The 18,554-nt window shown below is 64.7% G+C and overlaps 3 protein-coding genes across 27 annotated transcripts; 1 reads left to right on the top strand and 2 right to left on the bottom strand.

Moving 5' to 3' along the window:
- Positions 1-568: 568 nt before the first annotated feature.
- On the bottom strand, positions 569-4,383 carry RFNG (RFNG O-fucosylpeptide 3-beta-N-acetylglucosaminyltransferase). Of its 2 annotated transcripts, none has more exons than XM_030922690.1 (8): positions 4,078-4,383; positions 3,872-3,920; positions 3,243-3,348; positions 2,984-3,137; positions 2,516-2,604; positions 2,275-2,440; positions 1,621-1,706; positions 569-1,491 (listed from the first exon to the last, which is right to left on the bottom strand). In XM_030922690.1, the coding sequence occupies exons 1-8, from the start codon at positions 4,342-4,344 to the stop codon at positions 1,410-1,412; spliced, it is 999 nt and encodes a 332-aa protein (XP_030778550.1). In that variant the 5' UTR covers positions 4,345-4,383; the 3' UTR covers positions 569-1,409. The 2 variants fall into 2 exon arrangements, 1 of the variants encoding a protein (XP_030778550.1); XR_746916.2 differs by having other exon boundaries at positions 1,356-1,491; positions 2,103-2,440.
- Positions 4,384-4,447: 64 nt separating this feature from the next.
- On the top strand, positions 4,448-9,973 carry GPS1 (G protein pathway suppressor 1). 19 transcript variants are annotated; one of them, XM_030922686.1, is made up of 14 exons: positions 4,487-4,542; positions 4,953-5,037; positions 5,838-5,930; positions 6,408-6,589; positions 7,032-7,332; positions 7,426-7,503; positions 7,689-7,749; positions 8,259-8,344; positions 8,521-8,615; positions 8,795-8,900; positions 8,980-9,060; positions 9,139-9,276; positions 9,350-9,484; positions 9,561-9,972. In XM_030922686.1, exons 3-14 carry the CDS (start codon positions 5,853-5,855, stop codon positions 9,633-9,635), a joined length of 1,416 nt encoding a protein of 471 aa, XP_030778546.1. In that variant the 5' UTR covers positions 4,487-4,542; positions 4,953-5,037; positions 5,838-5,852; the 3' UTR covers positions 9,636-9,972. The 19 variants fall into 19 exon arrangements, with proteins under 19 accessions (XP_030778547.1, XP_030778541.1, XP_030778537.1 ...); XM_030922687.1 differs by lacking the exon at positions 4,953-5,037 and having other exon boundaries at positions 4,448-4,542; XM_030922680.1 differs by having other exon boundaries at positions 4,459-4,542; positions 9,350-9,972.
- A 391-nt stretch (positions 9,974-10,364) lies between these two features.
- DUS1L (dihydrouridine synthase 1 like) lies at positions 10,365-18,144 on the bottom strand. Of its 6 annotated transcripts, none has more exons than XM_010354347.2 (14): positions 17,861-18,144; positions 17,045-17,291; positions 16,347-16,455; positions 15,687-15,737; positions 15,081-15,193; positions 13,827-13,909; positions 13,481-13,584; positions 13,075-13,219; positions 12,731-12,827; positions 12,568-12,650; positions 11,829-11,974; positions 11,233-11,270; positions 10,821-10,961; positions 10,365-10,739 (listed from the first exon to the last, which is right to left on the bottom strand). In XM_010354347.2, the coding sequence occupies exons 2-14, from the start codon at positions 17,279-17,281 to the stop codon at positions 10,506-10,508; spliced, it is 1,581 nt and encodes a 526-aa protein (XP_010352649.1). In that variant the 5' UTR covers positions 17,282-17,291; positions 17,861-18,144; the 3' UTR covers positions 10,365-10,505. The 6 variants fall into 6 exon arrangements, with proteins under 6 accessions (XP_010352649.1, XP_030778549.1, XP_010352650.1 ...); XM_030922689.1 differs by having other exon boundaries at positions 10,821-10,938; XM_010354348.2 differs by having other exon boundaries at positions 10,821-10,896.
- Positions 18,145-18,554: the final 410 nt, after the last annotated feature.

Genomic DNA, 18,554 nt, shown 5'->3' with positions numbered 1-18,554 from the left:
CTTCTACTCCAGGCTGAGCATGAACAAATGAGACAGAAACCAGTGAACTCCATGCGGGTTATGTGGGGCCTCCTCTCTGCCCTCCACACACCCATGCACAAGTGCACACACCCACGCATGCAGACACTGCCACGCACATACCCACTGATGCACACAGACACACACATGGGTAGATACTCACCTATATGCACGTACACACCCGCTCTCCATGTGTCCACTCAGCCTTGTGTACACGGCCATGCACACCCACCCTCATATACACCCACCCTCATACACACCCACGTGCACCTGGCTCCACACAACACACATGAGAAGGCAAACATGACGCTCAGGAAGGTGGCCTCTCGGGGCAGCGTCCAGTGTCCGTCCCTCCCGGCAGGACCCCCATATGCCACCCCTGCTGGAGGCTTTGGCTTCCAAAGAAGAATCTAGTAGGTTCGAGGCTGGGTGGGCAGGACGGCAAGGATATAGCCCTGCCTGGGACAGAGCCTTCCTGGGGAAGGAGGGGGGCACGGCAGGGACCCGGGGAGAGCTGGGCTGGTGGGTGATTAAGACAGGAGCCGTGTGGAGTAAGAACAAAGCCTTTACTCGCGCTCGGCAACAGCAAAGCAGGAGGCAGAGGGGAGATGATGGCCCCTGGCCCATTTCCCTCCATGGAAGGCAGCAGGCGGGGAGGTGGGTCTGCTGGGATGGGCGGGTCGGGGCAGTCTCACCCCAGGGGGCCCCAAACAAAAGGCTCCTGCGTTTATGGGCCCAGGCACAGTGGGGCAGGAGCATGACCCAGGAAGGAGTCCTGAGCCACAAGTCAGAGCAGAGAAAACACCTCTGTGGTCCCAGTCAAGAGGCCTCCGAATGAGGGACCTGGGCTGGGAGCAAAGCTCTGGCTGAGAGCATGACCTTCCCGGGCCTGAGTCCCACTGCGGTGCCTGGCTGTGCACCCAGCCTGCAGCAGAGAGGGCAGCATCCCCCACAAAGCCTGCCAGGCTAAGTCCTTGCAATGGCTGTGGCTGGGCCAGGACCTTGATCTGGAGCCTGCTCCTTGGCACCTAGCCAGCCTGGCACCCACCTTCAACAACAGGTAATGGAGCCTGGATGGCAGCTCCCTCCCAGGTGCCCAGGTGCTAGGGTGGATGCCTGTTCCCATGGGATCAACCCTGAGGCTGGGTCAGTGGGAGGGGCACTGCGGCCCCAGCCCTCAGCCTGACTGTCTTTGTTCTCCCAGAACACCCATCACTGCAGTCCACCAGGGACTGGGAGAGGGGGGCTGCAGGCTAGCCAGAGGGTGTGCCAAGTGCCTACATCTCACTGGTATGGCCATGGCACCTAAGGCAGTCCACTGAGGCCATGGGGGGCTCCAGCTCCCCGCACCTGGGACAGAGCGAGGCAGCCCTGGGTCGCGGTGGTTAGTGTCACCGAGGGATCGGGGCGCCCTGCTTCTGCCTGGGACACCAGTCCGTGTCTGGGTAGAGAAGGCAGTGGACAGACTTAAACCTGGGGAAGGAAGAAGTGGAGGTCAGGGCTGTGGGTGGAGGGAGCAGCGGGGGTCAGGGCTGTGGGTGGGCGTGCTGATGCCAGAGCCCCTGTGGGGCTGAGGACCTGCCCATACCACTGCCCACTCACCGTGTGGGGTCCTGCTGTACACTGAAGCCTCCAGCCACGTTCACCACGTTATGTGGGTTCTCAGGACCCCCATAGCTCAAGGTAACCTAGGAGAGAACAAGGTGTGGGCAGAGAGTGTGGCCTGGTCTGGTCTCGGGCCACGCCTCCCCCTGGTCAGGAGCCAGGAGCCCTGCTGCAGCCCCGTTGCCCACCCACTTCTCCCCAAGTCCTCGGGGAGGCCAGGCTTGGGAACAGCATTGAAAGGTGCCATGAGCTGAGTGGGGGCACCTCAGGCGGAGCCTGGGGGACAGGAGCGAGGGACCTGAACCCTCCAGAGCAAAGCTGACCCTCATTCCCTCCCTGCTCCATGTGACGGGACCTGCTCTAGTCCCCATCACCACACAGACCACTGCCCACTGCCCAGCTGGCGTGGGGCCTCCCTGGCCCGAGAACTGTGCTTTTCCCCTTGTCCCTCCACCCCAGACACCACACCCCATCTGTACCTGAAGACCCGGTATCCAGCAGACCAAGGGGCCTTTCCAGTGTCCATCCCCAGCCACATGCAAATCCCACCTGCCTGCTCAGCCGGGCATCAGGCCAGGGCAGTGGGGCCCCTGGGGGAGTCAGGGTGAGGCAAAGCCCACGTGGCAGAAAGACACAAAGTGGCGCCGGTACCTGCTGGAGCAAGGTGTCTGGCGGTAGCCTCTGCAGGTTCTCCAAGTGGGAGTGGAAGAGGGGGCTGTGCAGCAGGCGGGCGCCCAGAAGCCCCTCCACGATGTAGCCCACTGTGCAGTCATCCGGCAGCCGCACCTGCTCAGCCGTGCTCATGAAGCTGCCCAGGCTGCGGGGAGGCCGGTCAGCAGCTTTCAGGTCTCAGATTCCGCCTCCCAGCCCAGGCAGCTGAACCCCCACTCACCTGGCCCACGGGCTCATCTTGAGGGCGAGGCCTCTGCTGAGGCAGAACCCGGCCCCACCAGTAGCAAACCAGAACTTGACCGTGGTCACCTGGGGATGGGGTGTCAGTCAGAGCTTCCGGAGCAGCGCTTCTCACCCCTGACTCTTCGTGGGACTCCCCAGGCATCTTTCTTAAGCTGCCCCTTAGAAGATCCCACCCAGATAACAGAAGCTTCCTGGGGCAAGAGGGGCTGGGGGCTTCTGCAGGCCATTGATCCGCAGCCTCCAGACCCTCCCCACCTGGTCCAGACACCCCCTCTCTGCCCAGTACAATGAGGGCCTCCTGGCCTGCTCCTGAAACACCATGTGCAAACCACCTGGGTGGATCAGCTTGGGCCCCCAGCCCTACGCCCTTCTCAAGCCAGCTTTCCACGTCCTCTGCTGTGCCTCCTAGGCTGGCATCAAGAAAGGAATCTGCTCTGGCACTCACAGTTCTGCCACCCTGGACCCTCTCGTTGGCCTCGATGGGGTGGTCCAGGCTGGGCCGCCCCAGGTAGACGTCCTGGCTGGGTGAGAAGCTGGAGAGCAGGTGTAGGAGGCTCCTGGGGTTCACATAATTGTCATCGTCCACGTGGCAAAACCACCTGTGGGCGAGGGACATCCTGGGCATGAGGGCCTGGCAAGCTGGACAGGAGGTCCCCACCCAGCTTGGCTCTGGGCTCTCCGTGGGTCGGGTCAGTGCCGCGTACTTGCGCCCAGACTCGATGAACTTGTCGTACTCCACAGACATCTTGCAGCAGAGAGCCTGGCGGGTGCGCACCGCCGAGCAGTTGGTGTTGATGACACGGCCACTACCTGCCAGTCGGAGAGAGGGGAAGCACGCAGGTAGAGGCTGGCACAGGAGTCAGGATGTGGCCTGTGCCCCACCTGCCCCCAAGGGCCAGGGCTCCATGTGGTTGTGTGACATGCCTGGACTCCTTGCCTGGGTCCAACCATAGCCCTAGCCCTCACGCGCTGACCCTGCTGGTGCCCCCGAGGCTGAAGCAGGCGGCCATCAGTTGGGATCTCTTGAAAGGAAACAGGACGGAGGCAGGTCGTCCTGACCTGGCCTGGAAGGGCGGATTCCCTGCTGGGGCTCCTTCAGGGGACGTGGCACTAGCCCTACGCCCCGGGAAGCAGCCAGTGTGAGAGACTGGTGGGGAGCAGAGCTTGGCTGGCAGGGCGGGCCCTCCGCAGGCCGTGTGACCTGGGCAGCGTCGTGGGCCTCCCCGGGCCTCCGGAGCCTCGACAGAGAGTGGCACCCACAGCAGCGCAGTGGCCGCTGCTCCGGGGTCTCGGGGGCCAGGTCCCGCGGGCGCCGGGGCTGGGGGACACTCACCACCCTGGAGCTCGAGCTCAGGGTCGTCCCCGTCGGTGAAGATGAACGTCTGAGAGAGAAACAATCTATGAGGCGTCGAGGGCGCTGCCCAGGCCGGGGACCGACCCGCCCCGCGCGGAGCCTCTGGGGGCCTGGGCCGGGCCTAGACCCTGGGATCCGGGGAGGGTGGGCGTGGGGCTCGCCGTTGGGGTCGGGGTCCGGCGCACCTGCCTGCGGGCCTGGGAGATCCAGGTGTGCAGCAGCAGCCGCAGGCGCGGCCCGTGGTTCTTCCGGGTGGTCTTGACGGCTATGAAGACGTCGTCGGGCCGCAGGCTGGGGGCGGCGGGCCGGGACGGAGGCGCGTGCAGGGCTGGGGCGGGGGTCCGGGCCGGGACGGGCGCACGGGGCAGCGGCAGCGGCAGTAGCAGCAGCGCGGCCAGGGCCGCGGCCAGCGCGAGGCAGGCCCGGCACAGCGCCCCACGCGCGCGGCTCATGCGGCCGCCGGAACCACCGGCGCCGGGAGACGAGAACTGGGCCGGAGCCGTGGGTGGGCGGCGGCCCCTTTAAGAACGCAGCGGTCCCGCCCCGCCCCGCGCCCCGGAAGCGACGGCTCCGCTGCCCCGGAAGTGGACAGCACGCCGCGGCGGGGTGGGTGCAAGATGCCGCTGCCGGTTCAGGTGTTTAACTTGCAGGTAACGAGCCGAGGCCGCGCCAGGCCTCCGCGCCCCCGCGCCCCCCGCCGCTGGGACCGGGCTGAGGTCGAGCAGGGGCGCGGGGCCTGCGCTAGGAGTCGACCGGGCGCGCTCCGTGCCGGGTCTCCGCGGGCAGCGCGCGTCGGGGGCTGCAGGGCCGAGGGCGCGTCTCCGCCGTGGCTGCGCGCTGCGGTCCGGGGCCGCCGGGCCGCGCCCGCCCCGCCTCCCCTCCCAGCAGCTCACGGGAGAGGTTCCCGGCCGCCCCGACGCTAACGCTCTTTCTCCCTTCAGCAGCCAGCCAGCTCTGTGTCAGGGTCGGGGGGTGCAGAAAGTCAGGACAGAATGAGGGATAGCTCGGCCCCCAGCTCGGCCTCCTCGTCAGTGACAGATCTGTACTGCACCCCTCACAGCAGTAGGTCAGACCTCCTCCTGCCCGGTACGGCCGGGGACTTCAGCCTGAGCGCCAGCCTGTCGGCCTGTACGCTGCTCTACGAGGTACCTTCCAGGACAGGGACCCCCGAGCGAGGGAGGGGGGAGCAGGGCCCCGGCCGCCCCTGCTGTGGCTGGGCCCCTGCTGCTCTGCCGGCCGAGGACAGGGACGCAGTTCCAAGCGCAGGAGGGGAGGGTGCCCCGGTGGGCCCGGGGCCTGCGGAGGGAGCCGAGCTCTTGGTGCTTTTCCCGAAGGAGCGCGGGAGGCCCACGGGTCCGGCGGGTGCTCGGCATGGCGGCTTTTCCAGCCTGCTTTAAGCCGAGGTCCTGGCTCCTCTGTTCTCCCAGCTGGGGGCCGTGGGGCTCCCTGAGATGACTCTTTTCCCCTTCTCCCAACCCTGTGGCGTGATTCTCAGCCCAGTATTGCTGCTCCGGACAGATTCCGGGGGCTGGTCCTCCTGCCTCCTGGGGTTGAGGTGGCGTCCCGTTCTTCTCCGTGGCTTGGAGGAAACTGCATCAGGATGGTGGCTGGGAACGTGTAGGGGCCTTCAGGGGTCCCTGTGTAGTTGGTTGTCCCGTGTCTGCTTTCTGGCTTTCAGAGACGAGTGGCTAGAATCAGGCGAGGGGTTTCTGCTTCTGAGCCTTAGAGTCTTGTGAGGAGACCCCTCCCTGATGTGGTAGCACAGGAGCCTGGCTGGGGGCGAGGGTGACTGGGAGGGCACGCCTGGGGGACAGCAACGGCGGGAGTGTGGTCCGATTGGCCTGGAAGATCTCGGGCGGAGCTGACCTCAGAGAAGAGTGCGGGTCTCTCGCCCTCCTGGGGCAGTCCCCAGGACGAGGTGCCAGGTGCCTGGCCCATGTTGCAGGGGGCTGTGGAGCCCATGCAGATCGACGTGGACCCCCAGGAAGACCCGCAGAATGCACCCGACGTCAACTATGTGGTGGAGAACCCCAGCCTGGTACGGAGCCCCGTGGGGGAACCTTGGGTGTCTCAGTCCTACTGAGGGGTCCAGGGCAGACTCCCCACTGCAGCCTGCACAGCAGGTAGAATGATCCTTCTCAGTGATCTCTGTTCTCTTTTCCTGATCCCAAAACCATCAGGATTTCTGATTGCCCACTCATGTGAGGCTTGTAGCCCAGCTTCAGAGACTGCTGATGGAGAAGCCAGGGCAGGTCTCCTCCCCGCTCAGCCTAGCGACCAGCAATCAGTAGTGGGTGTCCATTCCCAAAACCCCCCAGTGCAGAGCCCCACTCCCAAGGCTCCTACCCCAGGCCCACCCCAGGGGTCTCTGCAGGGCCTGGAACAGCAGTCAGTCTCGCACCCCCATGCCCGGTTCCTGTTACAGGCCCAGGGTGACATTCTGGCTAGGACAGTCAGGCCCTAACTCCTGACCCACCTCACACCCTGCCTGACCCTCGTGTGCACCCGCTCCCAGGATCTGGAGCAGTACGCAGCGAGTTACAGCGGCCTGATGCGCATCGAACGGCTGCAGTTCATTGCTGATCACTGCCCTACGCTGCGGGTGGAGGCCCTGAAGATGGCCCTCTCCTTCGTGCAGAGAACCTTTAATGTGGACATGTATGAGGAGATCCACCGCAAGCTCTCAGAGGCCACCAGGTGAGGCCAGGGGCTTGGTAAGAGGAAGTAGAAGCCACCAAGGGAGCAGGTGCCTGGGGCTGGGCCCCCTTCCTGTGTCCTGAAACTCCCACCCCTGCGCTGGGAAGTTGGGCAGGTAGGTTTCTTGCTGTCTCTTGGCCAGGTGTAGAAGTGCCCTGTGTGTGTGCACGCAGGGATTTGATTCCAAGGGGAGCTGTTGGAGACTGTGGCTCAGGGGCTGCCTCCCTGCTGGCTTCCCCACCTGGCTGCAGGCTCCTGGGGGCAGCAGTTATCTCTGTGTCTCTGGTGCAGACTGGTCCCTGGAGGTGGGGTTTGAGGCTAGCGGGAGGTGCCCACCTGTGTGCCAGTTGGGCCTTTGAGGGCAGCCTGAGATTGGCGGCTTCCTGCCCTCCTCCCTGGCCCCTGTGACCGTCACCATCCTGATGGCCAGGTCCTCTCTCAGGGAGCTGCAGAACGCACCCGACGCCATCCCTGAGAGCGGCGTGGAGCCCCCACCCCTGGACACGGCCTGGGTGGAGGCCACGCGGAAGAAGGCCCTGCTGAAGCTGGAGAAGCTGGACACGGACCTGAAGAACTACAAAGGCAACTCCATCAAGGAGAGCATCCGGCGCGGCCACGACGACCTGGGCGACCACTACCTGGACTGCGGGGACCTCAGCAACGCCCTCAAGTGCTACTCCCGGGCCCGGGACTACTGCACCAGCGCCAAGCACGTCATCAACATGTGCCTCAACGTCATCAAGGTCGGCCTGCCTTGGCAGGCAGGCGGGTGGGGACAGCATGGCTGGGCCATCGGAGCGCCTAGGCTCACTTGGCCCTGCCCCCTCGTCCACCAGGTCAGCGTCTACTTACAGAATTGGTCTCATGTGCTCAGCTATGTCAGCAAGGCTGAGTCTACCCCGGAGATTGCTGAGGTACGGGCCACCTCCTCAGAGACCTTGCCCCACGATTGCTGACCGCTGCTGGCCCCTCCTATCCTCCCCCACCTCATTCTCCCCCAAATCTGAATCTGCCTTCATCCCCTCTCTGTCTGAGGGCTGGGCATCGAGCTCCAGGAAATGTGGGGCGTGGGCCTCACGCATGTGGCTTTCCCCAACAGCAGCGAGGAGAGCGTGACAGCCAGACTCAGGCCATCCTCACCAAGCTCAAGTGTGCCGCAGGTGAGGGCCTGGGTCACGCCCAGCTGGCCCCACGTTCAATGTGTGTTGCTCTTCCAGCCCAGGGCAGTAGGCTGGTCCCTGCCTCAGCCAGGGAAACCTTCCCTGGCAGGGCGCAGGATGTTGTGGGGCACATGTGCGGGTGTAGGTGGCGCCTAACATCTGCCCTGGGGAAGCCAGTGGGTGACGTGTGGTCAGGGTCTGGCTGCTGTCACTGTGGGCCTGAGGCAGGTCTGCCAGCCCGAGCTGCTCTGAGCGCGGTGTCCTTCGCAGCTGTGCTAGCACCTAAAGCTTCCCTGCACGCCTGGCTTCAGGGAACCTGCTTGGCACTGGCGGGGCTGTTTCCACGCATGATTAGGGTATCTGTCCCCAGCGCTGAGGAACAGCTCCTGGGGCAGGAGAGGCCAGCGAGCTGGCTGGTGGTCGCGTTCTGCCTGGTCTCCAGGCTTTAGCGGCTTCCCCAGGCTCTGGGTCTCACCCCCTCTCCCCACTGACCCGGCTCCCTCCACTAGGTTTGGCGGAGCTGGCCGCCAGGAAGTACAAGCAGGCTGCCAAGTGCCTCCTGCTGGCTTCCTTTGATCACTGCGACTTCCCTGAGGTGAGGAGCCCTCTTGGGGACTTGGGAGGCAGAGCATGGGCTCGTGGGTTGGGCTGCTTTTGTAGGAGGGTGAGGTCTCTCACAAACGGGGTCTTAGGCATTCTCAGAGTGGGTGATGGGCAGGCAGCGGTGGCCTGGCCCTTCACTTTCTGTGACACCAGGTCTCTGCTCCTCAGCTGCTGTCCCCCAGCAATGTGGCCATCTACGGTGGCCTGTGCGCCTTGGCTACCTTTGACCGGCAGGAGCTGCAGCGCAATGTCATCTCCAGTAGGTAGGTGCCCTGGTCTGGCAGTCCCCGTCCCTCTCCACGGCTGCCGCTTTGGCCTTGCATGTCCTGGACTCCTGGCCCTGCCGTTTTCTCAGGTGTTTTGTCTGGGGACTGGTGTCCCACTGGCCACTTGGAGGGAGGGGCAGGCAGAGGACAGAGCTCTGAGGGGTCTGCCTCCCCAGCTCCTTCAAGTTGTTCTTGGAGCTGGAGCCGCAGGTCCGAGACATCATCTTCAAATTCTACGAGTCCAAGTACGCCTCATGCCTCAAGATGCTGGACGAGATGAAGGTGGGGTCCTGCCTGGGGTGGGGGTGAGGTGGGGCTCTGCCTGGGCTCTTGTCCTGGTCCTCACCAGCCCCTTCCCTAGGACAACCTGCTCCTGGACATGTATTTGGCTCCCCACGTCAGGACCCTGTACACCCAGATTCGCAACCGTGCCCTCATCCAGGTAAGTGTGGGGGTCAGGCTGGCGCACGGCAGGTGGGCATACAGGGGGCTGTGGAGCTGACTTTCCTCCGCCCTGCAGTATTTCAGCCCCTACGTGTCGGCCGACATGCATAGGATGGCGGCGGCTTTCAACACCACAGTGGCTGCCCTGGAGGACGAGCTGACGCAGCTAATCCTGGAGGGGCTGATCAGTGCCCGCGTGGACTCGCACAGCAAGGTGGCTGTGGGCTGCAGGGTGGTGGGGGCAGCTGGGGGTGAGCCTGGGCCCCGCTGAGCCTGTGCCTGCACAGATCCTCTACGCCCGGGACGTGGACCAGCGCAGCACCACCTTTGAGAAGTCCCTGCTGATGGGTAAGGAGTTCCAGCGCCGCGCCAAGGCCATGATGCTACGGGCAGCTGTGCTCCGCAACCAGATCCACGTCAAGGTGGGCAGGCGCCAGAGTGGGCGGGTGCACGGCGTGTGGGGCCTGGTGGCTGAACTGCTTCTTGTCTCCCCTGCAGTCTCCACCCAGAGAAGGGAGCCAGGGGGAGCTGACTCCAGCCAACAGCCAGTCTCGGATGAGCACCAACATGTGAGGGGTGGACCTTGGCCTCCAGGACATCTGCACCCCCTCCCCATCTCCACGGACCTCCTGACCTCCAGGCGGCTCAGTGCTGCCTGCAACCCGGCTAAGAGGCCTGGCCACTGGGTGCCCCAGCCTGCATGCCCTTGCTGGGGCTGGGGAGGCAGGCGGCTGCTAGTTGTGGCCCTTCTGGAAGGAGGACTGCAGGGCTCGACCCTGTGGGTTTCCGTCCCCAGGGAGCAGACTGCGGCACCCAGGCCCAGCGGCACCAGTTCCCAGACCCCTCCCGTTCCCGCCTCTGTCAGGTGCAGACAAGTGGGCGGTACCCATTAAAGAGCAGACTGAGCATTGCCCTTCGCTGTTCTTTCCTGCTGTGCGGGAATTCCTGAGGGCTGTCTCCCTGGGGCTGGGCTTGGAGGCAGGGCCTGGTGAGACAAATGGGCAGCCTCGCCCTCGGGCTCAATAGCCCCCAGCAGCGGCCACTGTGGCCCACAGGCTGTGCTTCCAAGGCTGTGCGGCATCAGGAAGCTCCCGGAGGCTCTGGCCACTTGCCTATGGAGGTGCCCAGGGGAGGCGGGGAGCAGACCTAAGCCCCCGCTTTCCTCTGCACAGATGCCCATGCGCCGCCTTCAGTTAGTCGTATCTGGTTATTCAGAAGCCCCCACTAGCCCCAACTGCACCTGCCCTGGCTCGTGCCTCCATGGGTCTGGGTGGGGGCGGTGGTCACGGGCTGTGGGCTCTTGCATCTTTGAAGTGATTTATTGTTCCCTTTTGCACACGCGTGCTGAGGACAGGGCAGGTCCAGCCTGGGGCCTGCTCCCCACTGCAGCATTTCCAGGCCCCCGGAGTGGGCCGAAGGGGGACGTGGGCGTGTCTTTCCACATTAAGTAGCAGGAGATTCCCTGAGTAAAGGCGTTTCCTTAAGTAGGACGTGTCCAGGCTCCAGCAGCAGTCCTGGGGGTGGGGGTTCTGGGCCTTCAGGCCAGGGCACTGCCCATGACTTCAGAGAAGCCACCCGGTGTTCCGGGCGCTGCCTGCTGAGGCTCCTGTAGCTCAGGCTGGGCCTCTTTCCAGGCCAGAGACTTCTCCAATTTGGTTTTAAAAAGCAATCCGTGACCTGGCAGAGCGAGAGGAGTCGGGGGTCAGGAGGCGGAGGGGCCTGTTTGCCTGCTGCGGGGCGGGTGGCAGGCGCCCTCACCTGGGCAGTCCGCAGTCTCTTTGGAGGCTCGCTTCTTGCAGCAGCCGCGGCACAGGCTGAACACACATCTGTTGCCCTGGGCACAGGAAAGCTCGGGAGGCTGTGGCCAGCACCACTCCTGGGGCCAGGCTGGGAAAGTCTCTGCCAGATGCCCACGGCCTGGATGCAGCCCTGGGGACCGCCCCCAAGCCAGGTGCCTCTCCCTCACCCAACTACCCAGACTTATTCCCACTCCATTCCTGGGCAGGGGCTTGGCTGGAAGCAAGGAGCCGTCCTGAGGCATCCATGCCACCTTGGGCCACACTGCAAACCCAGCTGGGCGGGCACCACACCTGCTACCCCGAGTGCGGAGACCACCCTGCTCACCCACCAGAGCGGAAGCCTTGGTGGCATGTGGCCGGAACCCACTCACCTTTGGGTTTCCACACTGGTCACACTTTGCATATTTTGCTAGGAAAAGAACAAGAGGGTACTGGTGAGTGAGGGCCGGGGTGGCCTGGCTGTGGGGGCTGCCCCGCCGCCTGCATGGAGCCTGCTGACAGCGTCTGTGCCAGCTGTGGCCAGCCAGGCCAGGAGGCTCAGGGAGGGCAGAGGATACAGGCTGGCCACATCTGCTTTTCCTTCTGCGACCAATGGCTGAGGACCCCAGCCTCCCTCTCAGGCATCTTATGTGAGGCTGGGCAGGGACAGCCGCAGGGACCCGAGGCCCTGAGCTGTAGACAAGCCCCTCAGTGGCCACCTGGGTGGCACCTGGCTGAGGAGCTTGTCCCACAGCCCCATCTGACTCACTGAGCCCATGTCCCACATGCCTGGGCTGTGGCCTGCACCGGTTCCCTGTGCTCAGACCCCATGTCTGGCTGACTACTCTGCCAAGGCCCCCAGGCGTCTGCTTCCAGCTCTGGGCCTTGAGCCTTGCTGACCGCAAGTTTAGGTTCCTGTCACTGGCAACAGGGAGGATGGGGGTGACGAAGAGGCTCTCTCGGGCCCATCAGTAGAAGCAGCACTTACGCTTCAGAGAGGGGTCGAAGGTCTTGTGGGGGTTCCTCAGCTGCTTCTTCTGCTTGTTCTTGGACAGGATTTCTGTGCCACACTCCTCCTCCTCCAGGGCCCGCTTGCTGCGCGCACCCGACTTCTCCTTGCTCCCCTCCCTGGGCCTGAGGGGAGGACAGCGGGCAGAGCCCAAGGACACTGTGAGAGGGGCCCAGTAGCCACAGCCACACGGGTCTGAGCCCGGGTGAGGCCCCAGGGTGAGGAGGCGCCAGGCAGCCATGGCGAGTGCTATTGCTGTGAGGAGCATGGGCAGTGCGCAGCCCACTCAGGAGTGGCCACTAGGGAGTCTGGGGCCTCCGAGATGGAGTCCGCAGCTCGGGCAGCCCCAGGCAGGGCTGTGGCCACAGATGGCCTCACCTCTGAGAACCCAGCAGAAGCTGGGGTCAAGCTATTGACCCATGGGCAACTCCAGGATCAGAGAAGCTCAGAGAAGTATCTTACAGAAGAAAAGATTTAAAATCCCAGTGTCCACTGAGGGAGGACACAGCTGAGTCACCAGCACCCCCCACCTAGGACACCGAGGGGCACATGGCAGGTGTGTGCTACTTGGAGCTGAAACCTCCCTCCTCCTTTCCCTCGGGCAGGAGCTGACTGGCCATAATGGTTGAGGACAAGCGGCGCAGGCGCAGCACTGTGGGCACAGGGTGGAGCCCACACCTTGGCGCACATCACTGCCCAGGGCTGGCTGGGCTCTCACCCCGGCCGGACGTAGGGCTGGCAGATCCAGTGGAAGGGCAAGTCGCCGGTGGGCTTCGCTCCCTCCTGCCTGGATATCTCCTCCTGCAAAAGCCCAAGGCCCTGGTCATGGCCCCCGCCCTCACCCCCTCCAAGGCCAGGCTCCCACCCGCCCCAGCGCCTGCCTGGCACCGCAGCTTCAGCTCCTGGCTCACGGCAGCGATGCCCTCCAGGGTCTTCACCTTGGCCAGCTCCTCTCGCAGCTGCTGGTGCACCTGCAGCCTGAGACAGAGGCCCCGTCACGCAGGCTGCGCTCCCGGCTCCACCGTCAGGCCCCAGGCTGAGCACTGGGCACACAGGGACCTGTGTCTCTTCTTGTCCAACTCCACTCCTAAGTCACCCCAGCCCCTCAAGACCTGACTTAGCAGCAAGTTGTTTTGACAAAACCTGCAAAATGCCCCAGGTGGGCTCTGATAGTATCTGCCTGGGCAACCCCCCAGCGTGGCTTCTGCCTTAGGGGACGACTCACGTGTGGTGCCACAGCTTGAAGAGGTGGGCCCGGACATAGGACAGCGGGCAGGGGTGCTCTCGCACGATGTCCAGGTATTCCTCGGCCAGCTCCCACACGGCAGGGCTCCGGCCCTCGAACAGGGCGGGGTTGTGCAGGTTGCCCTCTGGGAGGAAGGGGAGGAAGGATGCCTCATGGGCTGCTCCGGGTGGATGGCATAGGAAAGCCTGGGACACTCAGGACACCCTCCTGTGCCACCTCACAAGGGACAAGGCCGGGTCAGGCCCCTCAGAGCAGAGTGGGATTGATGAACACCATCTGCGAACAGCGCTGTGGGGAGGGCAGTAGGCAGTGGGAAGAACCCACCTGGGTGGTGGCATCAGGCCATGTGCATGGGGCCCCAACTGCTGTCCCGGGCCCTGCCCACCTGCGCTCATAACGCCCTGCACACCCGTGTCCCGGAGGCAGCGCTCCACATCCTGCAGGCACTGGATGTTCCCATTAGCAAACACAGGGATGGCCACAGCCTTCCTGTTGACAGAGAAACACCTGTCCCTCCACCTGCCCGGCACATCACCAGGCCCCGGACAGCCCCGACTCCATCCTGGCAGGGAGCTTCTGCTCCCAGGCGATGCTGACCCCAGCCACGGCCCTAGCCCCCTTGGTGGTCACGGGCGTCAGGTGAGCCAAGCACCCTGCGGTGTGGAGCTTGGACCCTCTAGCAAAGGCCCAAGGACTGAAGGCTGTGTCACCCAATGCCCACATCCACTCACCGCACGGCCTTGATGTGCTCCCAGGATGCTGCACCCGACAGGGGCCCTTTCTGCTCCTTGGTGCGCCCGTGCACCGTCAGCAACTAGGACAGACCAGCAGTCTCTTGACCCCTCCAAGCCCCCTCCACCCCTCAGAGCCCCCTCTGCCCCCCAGGTCCCTCCACCCCTCCACGCCCCCTCTGCCCCCGCTCCACCCCTCTGAGCCCCTGCCACCCCTCCATGCTCCCTCTGCCCCCACTCCACCCCTCTGAGCCCCCGCCACCCCTCCATGCCCCCTCTGCCCCCGCTCCACCCCTCTGAGCCCCCGCCACCCCTCCATGCTCCCTCTGCCCCCGCTCCACCCCTCTGAGCCCCCGCCACCCCTCCATGCCCCCTCTGCCCCCGCTCCACCCCTCTGAGCCCCCTCTGTGCCCCCTCCGCCCCTCAGAGTCCCCTGTGCCCATCCGTGTCCCCTTCACCCCCACTCCACCCCTCCGAGCCCCCTCTGCCCCTCCAAGCCCTGTGCCCCATGCCCGACTCCAGGGACCTTTCCCTCACCATCTCAGCTCCTGAAGCAGGGCTGAGGAATGACTGTCTGGGGCCTGCCCCAAAGGCTCTGCACTCTATGGGAGCCTCAGGCTGCATGTGCTGCCCAGGCCCATGTAAGAGCCAGGCCAGGAAGTGGCAGCATCCCCACTACCCAAGGCCAAAGGTGTGGAGGGACTGGCTCCAGGCTGGTGGGGCACGGGGGGAAAGTGGGGCCTGGGCCCAGCAGCCCCTGTGCAAGCTCATCCCTGGGTCACCAAGGTTGCTGTCTGCCTTCAGAAGGTTGAGTGTCTTGAAGGGCACCCCTGGAGACAGCAGCCCATCCAGGCCTGCCCCAGGCCAGGCTCGGTGTGCAGGGAACCCAGGCAGGGGAGCAGCTCTGCTGACAGCCTGTTGGCCCCTTCCTGACCATCTAGGAAGACTAGATGCTGAGTATCCCCAAAGGAGGCCCTGCCGGCCTCTGTCACACTAGGAACATGGGAGAGATGCCGACATTACTCTATCCACAGGGACAAAACTCTGGAGCCAGGAAAGCCGTTTCTGTTGTGAAGGCCTGGGCTTGGGGTGGTGGCACTCAGAGTCCGTGGGGGCAGGCCAGTCAGGAGGGCCACTGCCCCCATGAGGCCGACAGTGCACGGTGTCTGAGTGGACACAGGAAGAGCCTCAGCTGTGTCCTCTGCGCAAAGGCCCAGCCAAGGCCCACGACACCCCCGCGAGCCCAGGGCTCACCTGGCAGCCGGCCTTCTCCAGCATCTGGGCGTACCTCACGGTCTTGTCGATCTCCGGGAAGACACGGATCTTGCACGTTACAGGAACAGAAAGTTTCTCGTGGGCCAGCAAAACTGGGGAGAAGACAGGCAGCTTCTGAGGGGGCCATGGTGTTCCCACTTTAGCGGCCAAGCCCGGGAGCCCAGGGCCCCGCAGATAGCGGAGTCCAGGCAGCTTTGCTGGGAGGTTGGGAGGCAGCCTGGGCCACCATCTGGGTGTCTCCCTCAGGCTGCCGGGCAGGCTCCCTCCGCCATTCCCCCAGCCCTCCCAAGTTCAAACAAGCAGGGCCGAGGCCAGCTTTATCTCCCAGGACGTCTGGGGCTGGGACCGAGCAAGGACTCTGTCCTGGCACCTACTGTCTGGTTTTAAGGGGTGGGTGGCACAGGACAGGCAACTTCACAGCCACCTCCTTCCAGCAGAGAGGCTGCTTTGGGCAGGAAGCCCCAGGGTGATGCTGAGAGCTCCTGCCACCGCCTATCCTCTCCTAAGCCCCAACTAAGTGGACAGTGCCCATGTGTCCCTCTTGAGGGTCTCTGGGGTCCTTCACCGCCCACCTAGCCAACTCACTCATTCTTTGGAGCAGGTCCCACTCATCCTGCAGGAAGGCACCATAGTGACCTGCAAAGAGCAAGCATGGCCTGGCTGGCACCTGTGTTAAGGCTGGTGGAGCCGAGGCCTTGCACCCCCTCTGCACCTTCTCCTCCATCCATGCAGGCCAGGAGCTGCCCTGCCAGGCCGGACGCAGGTCCCCAGAACCAGCAGTGTCTCTAGTTGGGGCAGTGGAACAGTCAGAGCAGTGGTTTGTCGGCATCAGATTCAGGGGCTCTATTTGCCCAGCTGCCTAAGCTCAGAAGGTGCTGAATGGAACCCCCACCGCCCCACGGTCTGGGACCAAGTAACACCTCCTCAGGGGCTCGGTGAGGTAGACAGGCTCAGCCCCACACACAGCAGTGCAAGGGGGTGGCGGGGACCCTGTATCAGCAATCATGTTTATGCAGAGGGAGCTCCCTGAGGGAAGGGAGAGGCAGGAGGACTCAGCCCCCAGCCCCGAAGGCCTGAGGACAGCCACCCTCCAGAGGCAGAGCACAGAGGACGGCTGGCTCCAGCCTGAGCCACTGTCACGACAGAGGCAAGGCCTGCCATCCTCCAAGCTCACCACACCTGGGGCTGCACTGAGCTGGCTCCGGCCCCTGCCCCGGGTGTCCCCATGCTCCACATGGAGCTCACCTCTCTTGGCTATCATCTGTGGGCAGCCCAAGTTCAGGTCAATGGCGTCACAGTAATCCTGAGCCAGGAGAGCCGCCTGAACAAACACTTCCGGGTCATTGGCACAGAACTGGAGAAGACGCAGGAGTCAGCCATGCGCCCAGCCAGGCGCTAGTCCCTTGCTGCCCAGCCCTAGGAGAGGTCCAGTGTGACCCCAGGAGGGTGTGGGCCCAGGTTCACCGCAGGAGGGTGCCCTGTCCTGTGGAGGCTTACAATATGACAAAGCCAGGAGGAGTCCCCAAACCACCCAGATTTACAGATTTTCTTCTGAACTGTGGCAGAAGCCACAATCACTAACTTCTGAAGAGCAGAGCCATCTCTACTGGTTCTGAAGAGGGAGTGTGAGTGTGAGAGGCAGCAATCCAGAGGCCCCAGCAGGGCTGCGAACCTCACAGCACCCTAGCTGCCTCAGCCAGCTCCTAGAGAATGGGGTTGGAGTCTAGGAGGTGCACCTGGGAGCCCTGACTCCACCACAGGAATCACTGCTGTGGCCATGTGGACTCTACACACCTGGTGCCACCTTCTCCCTCTCCTCCTGGAATTGAGCTGGCTCTGGAAAGGCTGAAAGTGATGTCCGGCCACAGAGGGAAGGGTTTTTCCCCAGGCATTCCAGGGCCCGGGACCCAACCGCTGCCGCCGCCACAGCCCCTCCCGCGCACCTGCACGATGAGAGGCCGGTCCTCGGGGCACACCTCGCAGTACAGGTTCTCCTTCCGGTAGTTGGCGTCGCGGACGAAGACCTGGGCGTGCAGCATGGGCGTGTAGCAGAGCTGTGCTCCGTGGCGCCGGCTCAGCAGCCTCCAGGCCAGCTCGCTCTGGTCCACCATGGGGGCCACCACGTGGCGGGCGCCACGCAGGGTGCGGCTCCAGAACTCGAAGCCCTGCAGCTTTGGCATGGTCTCCAGGCTGGGGGAAAGGCGCAGACCGGGGGCTCAGCCAGGCCCAGCGAGGGGCTGAAGACTCAACTCAGAGGCAGCGGTCAGTCTTCTAAGGCCGCTCCGGTACCACCGTTGGGTCACACGCAGGGGCACTAAAGGCGGGGGTCGGTGCAGGCTGGAGAAAGGCCACTCCAGTGCCGCCACCTCCTAGCGGACCTCGGGGGAGCCGCTGGACCCCTGGGCCTTGACCCTCCCTGGGGAGCAAGACTCGATGTCGGCCTGGTAGGATTGGCGTGAAGGGGGAAGATACCGTGACGCCAGCGTCCCCACGGGCCTGGCCGTGAGCAGGTCGCCCTGCGGTGAAGTTAGGACCCCGGCAGGGTCACGCCGCGGCCAGGCCCTACGAGGACCCCCGGCCCCTTCCCGGGAGAATTGACCCGCGCCAGGCCAGGGGAAGGGCAGAGCTTCCCTCTCCGCAGGAGCCCGGCTGGCTCGAAACGCCACAGGGGCGCCCCTCGCGAGACTCGGCCAGAGCCACGCGGCGGCCAGCGTTCGCGATGTGCAGTGACAGGAGCCCACACGCCTACGCGTCCTCACCGCGCAAGGGCCCCGCCGTGTCGGCCCCGCCGTGTCCGCCGCGCGCCTTTGGCTCCGAGGGCGCCGGGAGCCGGTGTCCCCGGCCCGCCCCGCTCCGGCCTCGCCGCCGCCCAGGGCCCCTGCCGCTCCCCGGCCGCCACGAACGCCCGCACAGCGCCGGGGCCGCCGCCGGGCCGCAGCCGGGCCCAGGGCTCCGCGCCGCCACCGGAAAGTGCCCCGTCCTGTGCGGTCCGGGTGGCCCACGGTGCGGCGGGAAACGCGTTCCCCGGAAACCGCGCCCGGCTCCGAGGGGACCGGCGACGAGAGGTCGCGGCGCCGGGTCGGAGGTCAGGGGACGAGGTCAACACCGTGCCCGTCAGGCCGTGGCTAGAGAGGGGTCGGGACTCGCCGGGACTCACCGACAGCTCGCTGGAAACGAGGCACCGGCCGTGTGGAAATTGGGCCTCGCTGAGGCGCACGTAAGGCCCGGGCCGCGCGTCGACCGTGGGTGCTGAGGCCCAGCGTTGCCGGATCCCCGAGTTCCAATTCGGGGCTTCATCCGGTTCTCGCCTAAAGCGGCCCCAGAGCCCTGCCTCGAACCCACGCACCTGCCGCCTCGGAAAGCCGCTCCGTTGCGGAAAATCAACCTCCAGGGACCCTCCTTGCCCCCCCTGGGTTTCCGCAGCCACCAACGTTTCATCAGCTTTTCCTCCAC

The sequence above is a fragment of the Rhinopithecus roxellana genome, chromosome 19 (assembly GCF_007565055.1).
Source record: "Rhinopithecus roxellana isolate Shanxi Qingling chromosome 19, ASM756505v1, whole genome shotgun sequence".
NCBI lineage: Eukaryota > Metazoa > Chordata > Mammalia > Primates > Cercopithecidae > Rhinopithecus > Rhinopithecus roxellana.
Note: the sequence above shows the minus strand (reverse complement) of the source record. Positions and strands in the feature narration are given on the sequence as shown.

Coding starts and splice junctions, on each gene's coding strand:
- RFNG (XM_030922690.1), bottom strand. CDS start 4,344: ATGAGCCGCGCGCGTGGGGCGCTGTGCCGGGCCTGCCTCGCGCTGGCC. Junction 3,921..4,077: donor TCTCCCAGGCCCGCAGGCAG/GTGCGCCGGACC, acceptor TTTCTCTCTCAG/ACGTTCATCTTCACCGACGG. Junction 1,492..1,620: donor GTACAGCAGGACCCCACACG/GTGAGTGGGCAG, acceptor TTCCTTCCCCAG/GTTTAAGTCTGTCCACTGCC.
- GPS1 (XM_010354340.2), top strand. CDS start 4,885: ATGAGGGATAGCTCGGCCCCCAGCTCGGCCTCCTCGTCAGTGACAGAT. Junction 5,038..5,837: donor CCTGTACGCTGCTCTACGAG/GTACCTTCCAGG, acceptor CCCATGTTGCAG/GGGGCTGTGGAGCCCATGCA. Junction 9,061..9,138: donor GCAACCGTGCCCTCATCCAG/GTAAGTGTGGGG, acceptor TCCGCCCTGCAG/TATTTCAGCCCCTACGTGTC.
- DUS1L (XM_010354346.2), bottom strand. CDS start 17,281: ATGCCAAAGCTGCAGGGCTTCGAGTTCTGGAGCCGCACCCTGCGTGGC. Junction 13,910..15,080: donor TGGAGAAGGCCGGCTGCCAG/GTGAGCCCTGGG, acceptor GGTCTGTCCTAG/TTGCTGACGGTGCACGGGCG. Junction 11,271..11,828: donor CTTCGACCCCTCTCTGAAGC/GTAAGTGCTGCT, acceptor TTCTTTTCCTAG/CAAAATATGCAAAGTGTGAC.